This window comes from Lethenteron reissneri, chromosome 12 (genome assembly GCF_015708825.2).
Source record: "Lethenteron reissneri isolate LAM-NWPU_2019-01 chromosome 12, ASM1570882v1, whole genome shotgun sequence".
NCBI lineage: Eukaryota > Metazoa > Chordata > Hyperoartia > Petromyzontiformes > Petromyzontidae > Lethenteron > Lethenteron reissneri.
In genome coordinates, this window is record NC_083790.1 from 3,294,477 (window position 1) to 3,309,003 (window position 14,527).

General features: G+C 42.8%; 1 protein-coding gene across 2 annotated transcripts in view; it reads right to left on the reverse strand.

Moving 5' to 3' along the window:
- COL5A3 (collagen type V alpha 3 chain) overlaps window positions 1-14,527 on the reverse strand; it is a 169,679-nt gene that overhangs the window by 62,730 nt on the left and 92,422 nt on the right. For both annotated transcript variants that reach the window (XM_061550444.1, XM_061550443.1), the window contains 7 exons: window positions 13,078-13,185; window positions 9,725-9,778; window positions 8,970-9,023; window positions 5,689-5,733; window positions 4,489-4,542; window positions 2,410-2,454; window positions 449-502 (listed from right to left, as the gene is read on the reverse strand). In XM_061550444.1, the coding sequence (XP_061406428.1) occupies window positions 449-502; window positions 2,410-2,454; window positions 4,489-4,542; window positions 5,689-5,733; window positions 8,970-9,023; window positions 9,725-9,778; window positions 13,078-13,185 (414 nt within the window). The remainder of the gene's footprint in view (window positions 1-448; window positions 503-2,409; window positions 2,455-4,488; window positions 4,543-5,688; window positions 5,734-8,969; window positions 9,024-9,724; window positions 9,779-13,077; window positions 13,186-14,527) is intronic.

The window sequence follows — 14,527 nt, forward strand, 5'->3', positions numbered from 1 at the left end:
CATTTGTGGCCAGGTCGCTTCTAAAAAAAGAGCGATACAGCTCATTGGGCATTACATGGTAAAATTAAAAAAATGTTTTAGTTTAATAACCGAGACGGCTTCCATCGCGTCCGGCATTTCATGTCCGACATCCAGTTAGATTGCAGGCTTCTCCTCTTCGCCCAGCACCTTCCAGTGGCGCCCTCCTTCCCAGTCTGTTGCAGCTGGCCACCCCGTTAAAAATGGCCACGTCTGTGTAATATTGTAGTTTCTTGACCTGTCGTCGTGGCAGCCTTGATTTTTTTTGCCTCTGATTCTGGCCACGACTTGCTTGTTTTGTTGCCTGCACTTGGTTTGTGTTGTTTTGTTTTTAAGAAGTCTTTGGGATTCTCTGGAAGGCTTTCATTTGGTGGAATTTGAATTGTCATTTTTGTACCAATGCACAATGCTAGGAGAAAACGGTACTCACGGCTGGTCCTTTAGGTCCAAGGAATCCATTAGGTCCTTGAACTCCTTGTAAACCCTATATGGCATAAAAATAATCATCCTACATCAAACATCCACACCGGTAGCTATCAATATATTCCTTCATACAAAATATATTTTGTAAAAGTCATAAAAACACTAGTTTTAATAAAGTATAACAGAGGTGCACCTTAATTGCACAGCGAGTTGGTAGACAGGACCATGAATGAAGTAAACCATTTTAAGAGATGTTTGTGCAAGAACAAATAAAGTTATGAGCACATATACAACGAATGTTTTATATATATATGCGACAGACAACAAATAAAAAAAAAAGCTAATCGAAGTGTGCATAAATTTTTTACGTGAATAGTCCACACATAAACGAACAAGGAAAATCATACTCATTTCATCCGTTAACGAAGAGCGTATTGGCATTCTAAAGCCAGCGTGGCTGTGGGGTGGGAATTCATCAATATTTGGTGCACCTGTGATTTATCATGTCTGCCAAGCAGATTTCTACGTGCAAATCACTCTGTGAATTTACATAAAGGGATTCGACGAATTAAACCGGGCTCTGGAATCAAGTCAACCAGCACTCAAAATATTAATCATGTTTTGGCGTGCCACTTTATTATCTAAATGGAAAATTCTGCCAGCCAAAAACATTCACTGCTTCAGTGGAGTTCAACTTCCAGAAATGAATCTTGATTTTATTTTATTTTCATACTTCTCTACCTGCTCCATTTTATAAAAAAAAAACTGAAATTTCGATTTAATGGGCTCCCGCCTATTTTTCGGGGCCGATAAGACCCCGAGAGTTTGTCAGAGCGGAACAGATATAAATTTCACGCCCCAAATGCAATGGCACAAGGGGGTGACGCTGTCGCAATGTGTCAGAATCGTAAATGACTCGGCAGTGTGGGTCACAAATTCAGAAATAAAACACTTTTACAACTGCAAGCACAAAATGCTACTTAAATGGTTTTAAAATTTCTATTGCATGTTTCATTGCGAATGGCAAAGCCTGACATTAATTCAAACATTAATTCCAGATCAAGTCCCACAAAAATTGCGAGAGCTTTGTCATCTGCTCGTTCATATTGATATGCTTTATAAAGTTATGAAACAACTATTTTTAGTGCCGTGCCATCACGAAATTCATGAGGCTCGGCTAAGTAGACATCATTTATCTTTTGTTGTTGTGAAAGATATAAAACCGCATATACTTTTCACAACTTATGTACCACAAAACAAGAAGCCAGATGCGAATCCTCAGCACTGTTGCGTCTTGACTAACCCCTGTGATCGCATCAAAGCAGATGCCACAACTTCGCATGCACACCAATCAAAATATTGCTGCCAATGTACACAACATAATTTGCACTGAAAATGAATTACAGGGCAATACATATATAAATATCCACGTATTCTCTACCTACTCTGCTGCATGTGACTATTTTTTATGGTCATCAAGAGCTAAATATGAACACGTGTAACACAGTTACTGAACAAAGAGTGTTAAATATTAGTCCAAAATTTCCTCTTATTAGAGGGGCTTTCTCGAACTCTCTGTAATCGAGGCCCTTCCTCCATCAATGGAGTGAGCAAGCAATTGCAAGCCTGCCCATCTGCCATATTTGACTGAACAAGCATTCACAGCAACATTAATGGCTAGTGTCAGATATAAAACAACCTCCACAAAAAAAACGTCTACGAGCCACAATGTTGTTTGGTTCTCTGTTTTTTTTTTACTTCAATTCTTTCTGCCAGTAAAGTGGACATGGTTATTGAGTTTTGCTCACAATAAATTCTTATGAGCGCGCAAAAAGAATTTTGTTGACTTAAAATGAAAGTGTGGATTCCCTTTCTCACTCTGTCTCCGTGGCTACGATAATGCCGACACATGCGATTTGTAGCAAATTGCTACCTCTCTCGAATAAAGTGGTGTCAGACTGTTCTTACCCTCTCCCCAGGTGGTCCTGGTGGTCCATCTCCACCAGAGCTGCCCTGTGTAGCAAGACAAATAAGTAAAGTAAGAAAAAAACAAATCTAAGGCACACGCTTTTGGTAACTCACATTTAATTAAATTGAACCCTGAAAATCGTGAGCGGAGTATTGTCCCACCTTCAACGTCACGGCAGTTGGGAAAGCGGTATTATGGCTTTTTTGTGTGCCACCTCAATTTCATAATGCCTCGCTTAAAGAAATGAAGGCAGACAGAAAAAAAAAATGCCTTTTACGCCGATGGCATCGCGCTTATTGAACATGGGCCCATTTGTATTACTTCAGATCGAAATGCACAATCACGTGTGTAGCGATATGAGAGTGCATTTTGTGAACATAATAATAAAATCAGTAATATAAAACGACGAAACTTTGTATGTATGACACGTACAGGGGGACAAAAAAAAAACGAAATCTAAAAGTACCGCGTAACCACAGAATGAAAGTAACGTTTGCAGACTGAGACGAGGAAATATTCTGCACGGTCGAATCGAATGCCTACTTTTAACACTGTAGAAGGGCAAGTACAGCATCATCATCTCAGGCAATGAAAATTCAACTAATTCAATTTGCTATCATTTGATTTCAAATCCTTACCACAGAAACCAAACTGATGTATATATAGAAATCAATCTTTGCATGAAAAGATAACAGGACGCTGCAGAGCATACGCACACATTTAGACCATTTGCAACCCCACGACTCTATTTAGCCTGTGCAGTGATATTTGAGCTGACACTTTCCCAATTTACGACCAGTCATTTAACAATTACGTAACTGACGGCGTCAACACAACGGCGTGTTCATTCCCCACGTTGGCCACCATGCATTCGCAAATATTTAACTGCATGTCAAATTAGCACGCCAATCATAGCAGAGCGCTCGGAAGTATCCAACTTTGCATTTTAGAATATTACAGCATCCTTAAAGTATCCAGGTGGTTAGTGGGTTTCCAGAGTGCCCTACTCACAACCAGAATATTAAATATATATTTGTTTTGGCGTTTTTTCTCAAATGTATTTCGATCGAGCCATCGGAGTCATGTCACAAGACAAAGGAAGGCATCTGTAACTCTCGCAGAGCAGAGTATCACCCCGTGTGTTAGCGAATGGCTCATGGAAGAAACACAGACGAGGTGGCTTCTAGTGACTGTCATTATTTACACATTAGGCCACATTGCCTACCGGACCAGCCCTGCTACAGAGAGATGTCCGTAGCATTGGAATGTATCGATGTTCAGTAAAAAAAAATCCTGCGTAATTTGATTTTATTTTCGTGCTTGAAGTCAACGCACATATCGAAGTATTTTGACGTTGTCCGGTCTAACACTGGTGAGACAAGGCCACACAGTAAAGGAGGCTGTCTCTCGTGTAGCCCAATCAGTTTCAGGGACAATGCATACATTATCAAAGCACATTTTGTTCGCATGTTTTACCACAAGCACGTGTGGTTAATGTGTGTATGCACGTTGCACTTCTTTTGCACCGTACGTAGCCAACCGTGCTAATCAGAAGTGCAGACTTGATTCCTTGCAATAGGTGTCTTTTCGGTGTTTGGACACCTGTATTATTGCCAGAAATGGCAAAGCCTGTGCTTTCTCCATGAGTCACACTTTTTTAAAGCACATGCTGCTGGGATTCATGCCTCGTTGTCGAGCATTATGGGTAAAAACAGTAGGTCGAAGCGTAAACAAATGCTACTGGATATACTGATCTGCAAAGCCACTGGGCTGATGGATGAAAGCTCATTTTTTTTTATTTACCTGTTAAGAGATGGGAAATGGAGGTCTGCTTATATATGCATTTTTTTCGGACTGATTTTTGTGTTGAGTTTGTTGTCCTTACGCCGCACCTCCGATTAGCACGGTTGGATACGCACGGTGCGAAAGAAGTTCAACGTACGCACGTTTCAACATAGCACACGTAAAGCAAATGGAGGGATCCCATTAGCCGTAGGGGCATGATGGTTCCAAGCTTTGCTCGCGTTTAAGAAGATGTGGGGGACGCTTTTATACGCGGTGACGTCTTCTCTTCTAACCTTGGGGCCAGCCTTCCCCGTCGGTCCTCTTTGTCCTCTCTCACCCCTGGGTCCCTTGGAAAAGAAAAATCGTCTCAAAATCAGGGTTCAAAAGACAAAGCACCGTTCCCACCGAGGCTCGCGCAACACCGTCGGAGTTTTATCTTAATAGCAGGTTATCTCCAACACGGAGACTTTGCTAACGTGCTGCATTGGGAAACAGGAATGATATCCCCATTCAACAGATACCACGGGAAAATGATGTAAACTGCTGTGCAAATTAATAAAAAAAACGTATCTCTGGACAATGCACATTCATTCTGCTGCGTATCTGATTAATAATATCGGTGCAATAGTGTGTATAACAAAATAATACAAGTGACCATAGTGACCTTATCGGCTCGAGCAGACACATTATTTTTCTCACCCAGAATAGTTTCTAATTTCACATTCTTTTTTGTTTTGGCCAAATGTATTCGTCAGGATTGATATGCAGTCACGGTTTACGCACGCGCTGCCATTTCTTTATAAAACGCAAATGTCAATAAGCTTGCGGGTAATTTATGAAACAAATTCAAATATATATAAAAATAGGATGGGGTAGAGTGGTCGCGCAGTGGGTAAGCAGTCTGTGCTATGGACCTGAAAAGCCTGATTTCAATTCCCAGCCAAAGCTCACATTTGTGGATCGCCCAAACCCTTTCACCCATCCACAATGACCAGCATGGTGAAGTATGGTCAAACAGCACCCAGCAGTGGATCGAAAAAGGGTTATAATAATGCCTTGTATTATCGGGTATACGAATACGGAATTGCGGTAATTTAATACGTTACAAGAGTCAAAATGAGCCAGTGTACGACATTACGCCACATCGGCACTTTTTCGAACACCGGACGCATGCCAGCACAGCTGCTATTCCAGCTCTAGGATGTTTCTGCAGAGGGCTGCAGGACGAATTGGTTTCATACCGGCACTTTCACATTAACATTTCGGCCACTGGTAACTGTATATAAGTATATATATATATACCCAGACTACTATGCATATTTTTCGTGGTTGTAGTCGTTGTGCTGTATAGCTGTCTGAGAGAGAGATCGAGCTATGTATGTATAATCAAAGAGCTGTAAAAAGCCAAATTGGTTGAGGCTTGGAGAGGCCTTCATCCAGCAGTAGATTCATCATCAATAATATTGATAATGAGAATGTTAAATTCAACTTACTCCAGGTCCTCGTTGTCCACCCAGTCCTGGTTTTCCTGCTGGGCCCTATATAAAAATAATATTACATTAATTAGTACAGAAGACAAATGTAACATATGGGTTAGTCAGTTTAACAAGGAGGCTTTCGCGACCAATATCATCCATAATCGAGTTTTTTTGGGGTTAGATCGTGTAAATATATAAATGTGTCAAAATTTAAAACGATCAAAATACCGTACATTGCGGGAGTAACTGATAAACTAGCCAGATGTTTGGAAAAACCAAACATCCGAGTCAGATTTGGCACGGTACATAAAATACAGAAATGAATATCTGGTACAAAAGATGTATTGCCGAAGCGATCAACAGAAGTTGTGTACAGGATTAACTGCACGTGTGGTAAATGTTATGTTGGGCAAATAGGACGAATTATCAGCATGAGACTAAAATGAACATCAGAGAAATATTAAATTATCCCAATTACAACTGTCAGCAGTAGCAGAACACACGTGCCAACAAGGACACTCAATTTATTTTAATAATGTTGAAGTTCTGTGCAAAACTAGCTACTACTGGCCAAGACTAATTAGATAATCTATCGAAATTGAAAGAAAAAAATTAACCGTTCAGGTAGCTACTGCCTTAGTGGTGCATGGAAGCGAATCACCAAATAATACATTATTTAAATGCATGTCTATAAAGGGAAGCATACTTCAATAGGGATTACCGTTGGTACGGCTACTTTAATACACACAATAGACAGGAAGGACAAGATCAAAGGGCCTGCATAATGCACATGCATAATGTACGTTGCCTCAGTAATCCCCCCCCCCCACGTTGCGCAAGAGCACAGAAGCGTGGTCACCACATCTACGCCTCTATGTAAGAAACAAAACAGATGGACTTCTCCACAAATCTGGCTGTCGCCTGATGAAGCTGGTTTTAATTACTGGCGAAACGTCGTACTCAGATTGTAAATGTTGTGGCTTGGCTCTCCAACACACCGGTGTGTTGTACTAGTGACGAATTGGCTACGTTCTGTTTACGTGACAAACCCTTACTAGTTGGCTGTGTCGGGTGGTGGCAGGTTTTAACGACACATTTATATATTTATGCGATCTAACCCAAAAAAACCTCTATTATGAATGTAATATATATATAAATACACACACGTAGTATCGCTACAAAAAATGTTTGTAACTAAAACATTATAATGCTCAAATACCAAAAAACATATTCCTCAGCAGGTACGGAACAGCTTGTGAAAGTTTTGACCGGATTTAAATTCAGAACGGAGCCACCTCCCGTACCTTGTAAATTCTCAAAGGCTTACCAGACTCCTCTCAATAATAACTCAGCTAATGCCATCACGTGCGCTGGCAGAAGATTTCCCAACAGACCGGACATACCAAGACCATGGTTCAGACAGCTTCAACCAAGTGCTGGTCGACCTTCACGCTAGGATAGCTTCCAGCACAACACCCAATGGTATTTTTTTCAGGTTTAGATATTTTACTTTAAAAAACTCTTTGATGCCTTGTAAATCCTACGTTGGCAAACTGGGACATTGGAAAAGTCACAACTGTTGAATGTAATTCCATCACAAACTGAAGGGGTTATTCCATCTCACAATAAAATTATGTTTTTGGACTTAAAGGGGGCTTTGCGGTATAAGATGCTGCCTGCCTTGGCGTCACGCTTAGCAGACTGGACTGAGGTTGCCAGTTCGATTTGATTTCCTGGCACGCGAGCTGAAACGATGGACACGTTTCTTAAATCGCCCGCCAAGCCATCAACATGAAAGTCTACAGGTGCAGCCCCTGCAATTTTTGCTGAAGTCACTGCTGGTAGAAGGGCCACTGCTGGTCAAAGGGCCTCCAGTAGAGGGAGTTCTGGAGAGAACCTCTAGCAGATAGATCGCCTACTATTCCATGCCTCCCATAGGTTACTCATAATCCCCACACTTTCCCCCACCATATGCGACCTGCCCACTGACCTATTGTGTTGTACCAATATATACTGCTGGGTATACAGAGCCCGGGGGATTCGAAAAGAGCACCCTATGCCGAATATAAAATGACTCACTAAGCTTACTGAGTTCACGGATTGGCTGACCTGATAATGCTGGGTGTGGTGAATTTCCCTGCCATCACTTGAAAATAAGAATGACTGAATTCAATGCTCCTGTTGTCGACTACACTTAGAAAATGACAGACTATGCCTTGACTAATTCATCGGCTGGTTGTATTTGAAGTCGACTAGACTAAGACCATGAATGAACTAAAATAAATGTTTAAAAAATCTGACTCCATTTACACTGGCGGCAACGTATTTGACGAGCGGCAGCGGGACCCAAGAATAAAACTCTGCCCACCGAGAACGCACGCAGAGCAGGGCTGCCCGCTGTTTTATTATTGAACGTTATTCTTGGGTTTTTTCGGTAAAGTCACGTAGGTAAAAAAAATTTAAATTAATAAAAGTAAACTAAAAAATATTTTACTTTAAAAAAATTAAAATTACTAAAAGTTAAATAAAAAATATTTAACGTTTATTAATTTTAATTTTTTACCTACGTGACTTTACCGAAAAAACCCAAGAATATGAATCCTTGCAGTCACGAAAGCTTCAAATCTAGAATTATTGAACGTTGTTTATGGAGTATTATTTATGAAGCGTTGTTTATTGTTAAGCATTCTTCGTGAAGCGTTGCACATCCAGCGGTTGAAGTGCTCAATTTAAAAGTGTGCCGTTTCTTTCCTTATGCTGACTCCTACTTTTAGGGGGGGGGGGGTCTGTCAACGCCAACACAGAGGCTAATAAATCAATAGACGTCGGCTACAAATATATAAATATCGGGATCCTCACTGCTTTTTCTAAATTTAGAGGCCCTTAGTTACTGCCGAGAAAGTTGTATTCAATAGACAGCCCCGTATCTTCATGTCCTAAAGGACAAATCAAAGATTTACGAGCATGCTATTGTTCACATTTCACTTCGTCTTATGATTGAAATGATGGCAACATTTTCATACAAAGTCCCAGTAATGATTAATTGATTCCATCGGAGATTGAAGGTCACATAAATATACAATGGCACTGCACGCAAAATTGCTTACATGCCGTGGTAAGGCATTGGCTAATCCATTACGACTCTGCTGAATGTGTGTACAGGACTTAATGCGGCATGTTCTATGGCTTTAAAGTGATTAGTCTTCTGTAAGTGCAATGTTGGTCGCGTATGTTTGACAATCAGCCAGCAGTGATAAGACCGGGCGAGGCATATGATTGCTTTTTACATCTCTTACCCTGGCACCCTTCTCTCCATTCGCCCCAGGGAATCCTGGGAAACCGGTGGAGCCCTGACCAAAACAAACATCACATTTTTCAGAAAATTGAACATCGGCGAAAGGTTTCTCGTTGATTTAGACACGTTGTAAATCCTTTACGAGCAATGCAGCAGACACCGACAATTTATTTTAGAGCAAATTGTCGTAGTTGTGCCGTACGGCTCTCCAAAACCCATGTGTTTTCGGCTTGTGCCGCGTGTTGTCCGGCGGAAATGTCCAACGTTCCCCTCTACGTGTTGGGAAGCTTCTTCAGGAACCATCAGAGCACGTGTAGCGAAACGTCGGACATCGTGCCGAACGACACGGGGTACAAGCCGAAAGCACTGGAGAGTCTTTAGAGCTGCTCATTTTGGCATTGTTTGAAGGGACATTTTTGTTGGGGCAGGGATTTCATCGCCACGGCTTTCGTATGCATCTTACTTTACATCGATTGCAAGCAAAGATTAAACAAATGAAAGGAAGATACGTTATTGACTTTTAAAATGTTAGCTGGAACAAATGCAAACATTTAATTACATTTTGTTTGCAATGAAAACGTATATTATACAGAATAAAATCAATGGTTTACATGCATATTGACCACATATCCAGATACATTAACCAACAAAATAAGTAATCGGCTAATGTCAAACTGTTCTTTCGACGTGTTCAGTATATGTACGCACTGTGTGAGTGTGTGTATGTAAAGACATAATTAATATTGATTTCAATACCTTTGGACCTTGCCTGCCAGGATAGCCTGGTAAACCGGGTACTCCAAGCTTACCCTGATGAACAAACAAAAATATCAGTGGATGCAAAGATCCCCCGTATAACCTTCACATGATGTTGGGGCAAGTGCTGTTAGTGAGCACCTATGAAAGCCGGCATGGCACACGATGGATGCACACACACACACATACACACATACACACCCATACCACACACGAATCAACCTGTTCAGCACTGTGCATTACGTAACCCAAGTGAAGCACTACCTATTCCGCCTATACATGATGAAATGCGGCGGTACATATTTAGCTTGAGTGAGCTGTAAATTACAAGTACAATAAATGAAATATTATTCGGTAAGAGAATGATTATATCCCACCTATCCCTAGCGTCATACATCAGAGGGGAGGCAGCAAGAACTGAGCTGTAAATTAGACATTTTATAGATGAATTATTAGGTTTAGAGGCCAGAGTACGTGAACATGCATGGGACATATGCCTAGAAGAAGGGCGTAAAGACATGGTGATAAGACGTGATAGAATTACACTGCATACAAGTTACTAGCAGTGACCTTTGCTTTCTTTACACTGTTTTTTTTTCGTATGATGCTCAACAGGGGAGTAAATAACTTTTGTTAGTTGATTGTTCGGGATCATATACGGTATATTTTTGAAAGTGCTGAGCGTGAGACTTAAAACAATACAAAAACTTGAGGCTGAATTTGCCCTACTAGTGAAACCCATCGCCCTCTTGGGCCACACGGGTATGGCCACCACGTGGATCACGTGGACACACGGGCGCCATAGGGGTCACGTGGACACACGGGCATGGGCCGGTGGACATGGCCCAGTGGTAGCACGCTCGCCACTTGCTGAAGGGGCTCCTAGTTCCTATAGCGGGAGGCTGCCCTGATTCTATGGGGGCGTTTGAGACGAGGCAGAAGCATGCCATATATCTGCGAGGAACAACGGCACCCAGGTATTATTGCCCATGAGGAGGAGCCTTAGATAATCTCGAGGATACATGGTGCTGCGAACCTCATTTTGGGGCTCACATAAAGAACACAAATGTGAGTTCTCAAGGTGTGCAGTCAAAATTCCACGCAAGTGAAAGGCACGATGAAGACCGACAACAGAGGTGATCTGGCTTGCGTAGGGCAGATCACTGGAAGGGATGATGCGCAGTGGCGGTCAGAGGAGTGAACATGCCCCAGAGGATACGCCCACCACGGAGACGGAGTGATGACAACGGATCGCGCGTACACAAAAGAGTGATAGATGACCATGGCTTTAAGAGGCATTGGTCCAGCAGTAGGAAGAACTCGGCTGATGATAATGATGAAGCTTTGGTCGGAATCTATCATTTACACCAAGTTCCAGCCATTCTAAAGCACCAAAAGAATCCCCATCGGTGACTCGCGCGCTCAGTCAGTTGCGATAGCCTTCACGTGCTTTGATGCGCGTTTCCACTATTTCGTTTCAGATGGAATCTGCCGTGAACTTAGAAAGGAAATAAATAAATGAAACAATGCGTGCCTAAACATGTTACGTAATGGCCTGCTCAACAGTGAGAGCTAATGGTGTGTGAACCCTGGTACTGAACCCAGCAGTGAGCGGCAGCTCGGTGGCGAGGTCAGGTGGAGGTCATGGCATTCCATCCCCAGGTGTATATAGGACCATCTGTATTTTTTGGCAGTTGTGGGTGATTATATTCAGCAACGGCCTTTCTTACTCTCACAATCGTGGGGGGAGCACCTCGCCAGGCCGAACTGACACTGAAGTATGGTCAAACAATTCCCTCCCCCATGACTGATGGTATGAAGAGGGGTGTGGGAGGGGTTCATCCAGCAGTAGATAATGGGTGAAACATCAGTTTTTTTTAATTAATTTTGAGAGTTTATGGCATCTGCAGCGAATTGAAATACATCTCTTAATCCCGACAAGGTTAGGATGTTTAAATTGTTTTATATTACCAGCACACACAAGAAGGAAAGCCCTATTATTATTATAAAGACAGGAGCTTTAATAGCATGGTCTCCTCTGAAAATGTTAATTGTAATTCAATATTAGTTGCTGACTAGCCCATTCTCATATGTATACGGGTTAATGTAGCATATAATTTTATTTATACCAACACATTAACGGGTTTTTTTTCACGGGAGATGATTATAACTGTCGCACTTTCACAACACAGATGGCTTTTTATGGACCCAAAACAGAGACCATTAAGTATAAAAATTGCACAAAATCTGTGGAATATTGGATTGTTTTTTTTCCCTGTGCTCTTCTCAATGTGCGTTATTGTATAAAAACAAAACAAGAGGGAAGCAACGCGTGAAATCTCTCGCAACGGTAGACATTATAGCTCTGAGAAAGAGTCCCATTAGAGCACAGAGGAGGGAGCGTGGAGACAGGTTTTGCAGCTGTAATTAATTAGCTGTCAAACTTAAAGAAAAATAATGCAACTTCTGGCCAATGAGATAATAGAAATCGTTTTAAAAGCTAATGGCAATATGGTACGACGGGAGACCATTTTCCGCATCGCTTTAACAATGTGTGATGAAGATTTTCAAATGTTTTTAAAAGATGAAAATACGCCATTTATGCAGTGCCTTTCAACATTGCAAGTGGTGACAAAGGTGGCGACGGAGATGGTGATGAGCATGGGGATAGGTGAGTGAGGTGCTGCTGGGGAGCGATGAAGTGGAGAAAGATTAATGACAGTTGCGGTTACTATGATGATAATAATAATGTTGGTGATGCTCAGGTCAACAAATTAAGCAGCGTAACATGAGTACAAACACTGGCTAATCAAATGCCATATGCTATGCTGCTTTCAAGGTAATATAAGCGCCCTTCCCGCATTTACGACGACAGAAAAACACTTTTTTTTATATACGAAAAAAAACGATATATTTTGCAATGCATTTCCCACACTGCGTAGCAACGAATGCCAAACAGATAAGCAGCCTCCACGCAGACGAGAGCACACACTCTGTATGATCAAATATCCACGTATGCAGTAAAGTGCGTTCAAATCATTTGCATGGACGAAGCCGATCACAATGAGAAATGAAGAAACCTGCTGCCTCTTCGTTAATTACAGCGGATCAGAGCTCTGAGTGTTAGCATGTCACGTGCGTACATTCCTGTTATCAGGAAGCAGTGTCGATGATGACGGTGGTGAGGGTATTTTTTGAGGGCCGCGCTAATATAATGAGAAGCTATAAAAGTGGAGTGTATTGATTTGTGCAATGCAGCAGTGATGGAGGGGGGACGGGGGGGAGAGAGGGGGGTAGGCGATGCCGTTTTTTTTTTGCAAGCCGGCAAAACACGATGAGCAGACTCAGGTCACCTTCTCGCCAGATGGGCCCCCGGGCCCATGGTCTCCTGTGGGCCCAATGCGCCCCTTAGGGCCCTCTGGCCCATCTTCTCCACGAGGGCCCGCAGGTCCATTCTCGCCCTGCACGCACGCAAACACACACACGCGCGACCTCGTTCATCACAGATGAAAGATAACATTTTTTCTTCCCCAGTTCTTCGAGTGATCTCAAAATGCAGGGCTGGTTGTGGCACACGGAGTGGCACATGGAGTGGCACATGGAGTGGCATTGGGTGGGGCTGCGTCATACCTAGCCACCTTTGTCTTTGCGTTGCGCTGTGGATGACATCTTTTTTTACCGTTAAGCTATCAAAGCAAAGGGCAGGTTCATGGCTCTAGCCCATCTGGTCCCACTTTCCACAGCCTACACTGTTTACACTGTTATTATTCTACCAACGTAAAACCCACTGAGCCATATCGCTCTTTTTTCAGAAGCGACTTCGCCACAAATAATAGCTCACCGAAGTGCTTTATCACCTGACAATTTTTAGTAGCAGACAAATAATCCAAGCGTACGTTTCTACATGTGGAGGGGGAAATCGGAGGACCCGGAGAAAAATCCACGGGGAGAGAGACATGCAAACGACAAACACACATGCATCAGGGTCGGGATCGAACCCACGACCTCCTGCATACCAGGTGAGGGAGATAACATCTCGCCACCGCGGTGCCTCATATATTACAACTGCACCCAATACCACTCAACCTGCGGCTAAGCTCCGCACATAGAGGTGCATGCACGGTTGTATTTTTGATGTCTCTGCCCAAGAGCAAGCTCATGACCCGCACTTCCCTCCATCCCATCGCATCTCGCTCCTACCCTTCACCTCGCCCTTGGGTTCTTGAGCCACGACTAAGCGAGGACAACTGAGGTGGTTCCACCTTGCCGTCCACATGAACGTGTTTAGGTGACACCGTTGCCGGTTGCAGTTTCACATCATACCCAGAACAGGTCAGCGGACAACACAGGTCAATAAGCAAACTGTTAAGCCCGCGTCCACCTAAGGGCGGCCAAGTTTCCGAGAACTATATTTGACGATTTTTCTTGAGCCGAGGTATGCCGAGATTGTAGTGCACTGCGCTAGCCATCATGCAGTCTTTTGGCACATACTGTAAAACGTATTCGCAAAGACAGAGAGAGAGATACGCCTGTGCTGCCTGCATGGACTGGCGGGATGAGTGCTGTTAGCGGCCACCATGGGGACACACGCATGCGGACGCCCACGAGCACCGCACACGAGATTTACAACACGGTAAAAAATTCAAATTAATAAAATAAAAATAAAAATCACGACGTTTCGGAGGCAAAACAAGCTTCCGTCTTCAGGTGGAACCGTCACAGCCACGACAGCTGTATCACGTCACAGCCACGACAGCTGTATCACGTGATACAGCTGTCGTGGCTGTGACGGTTCCACCTGAA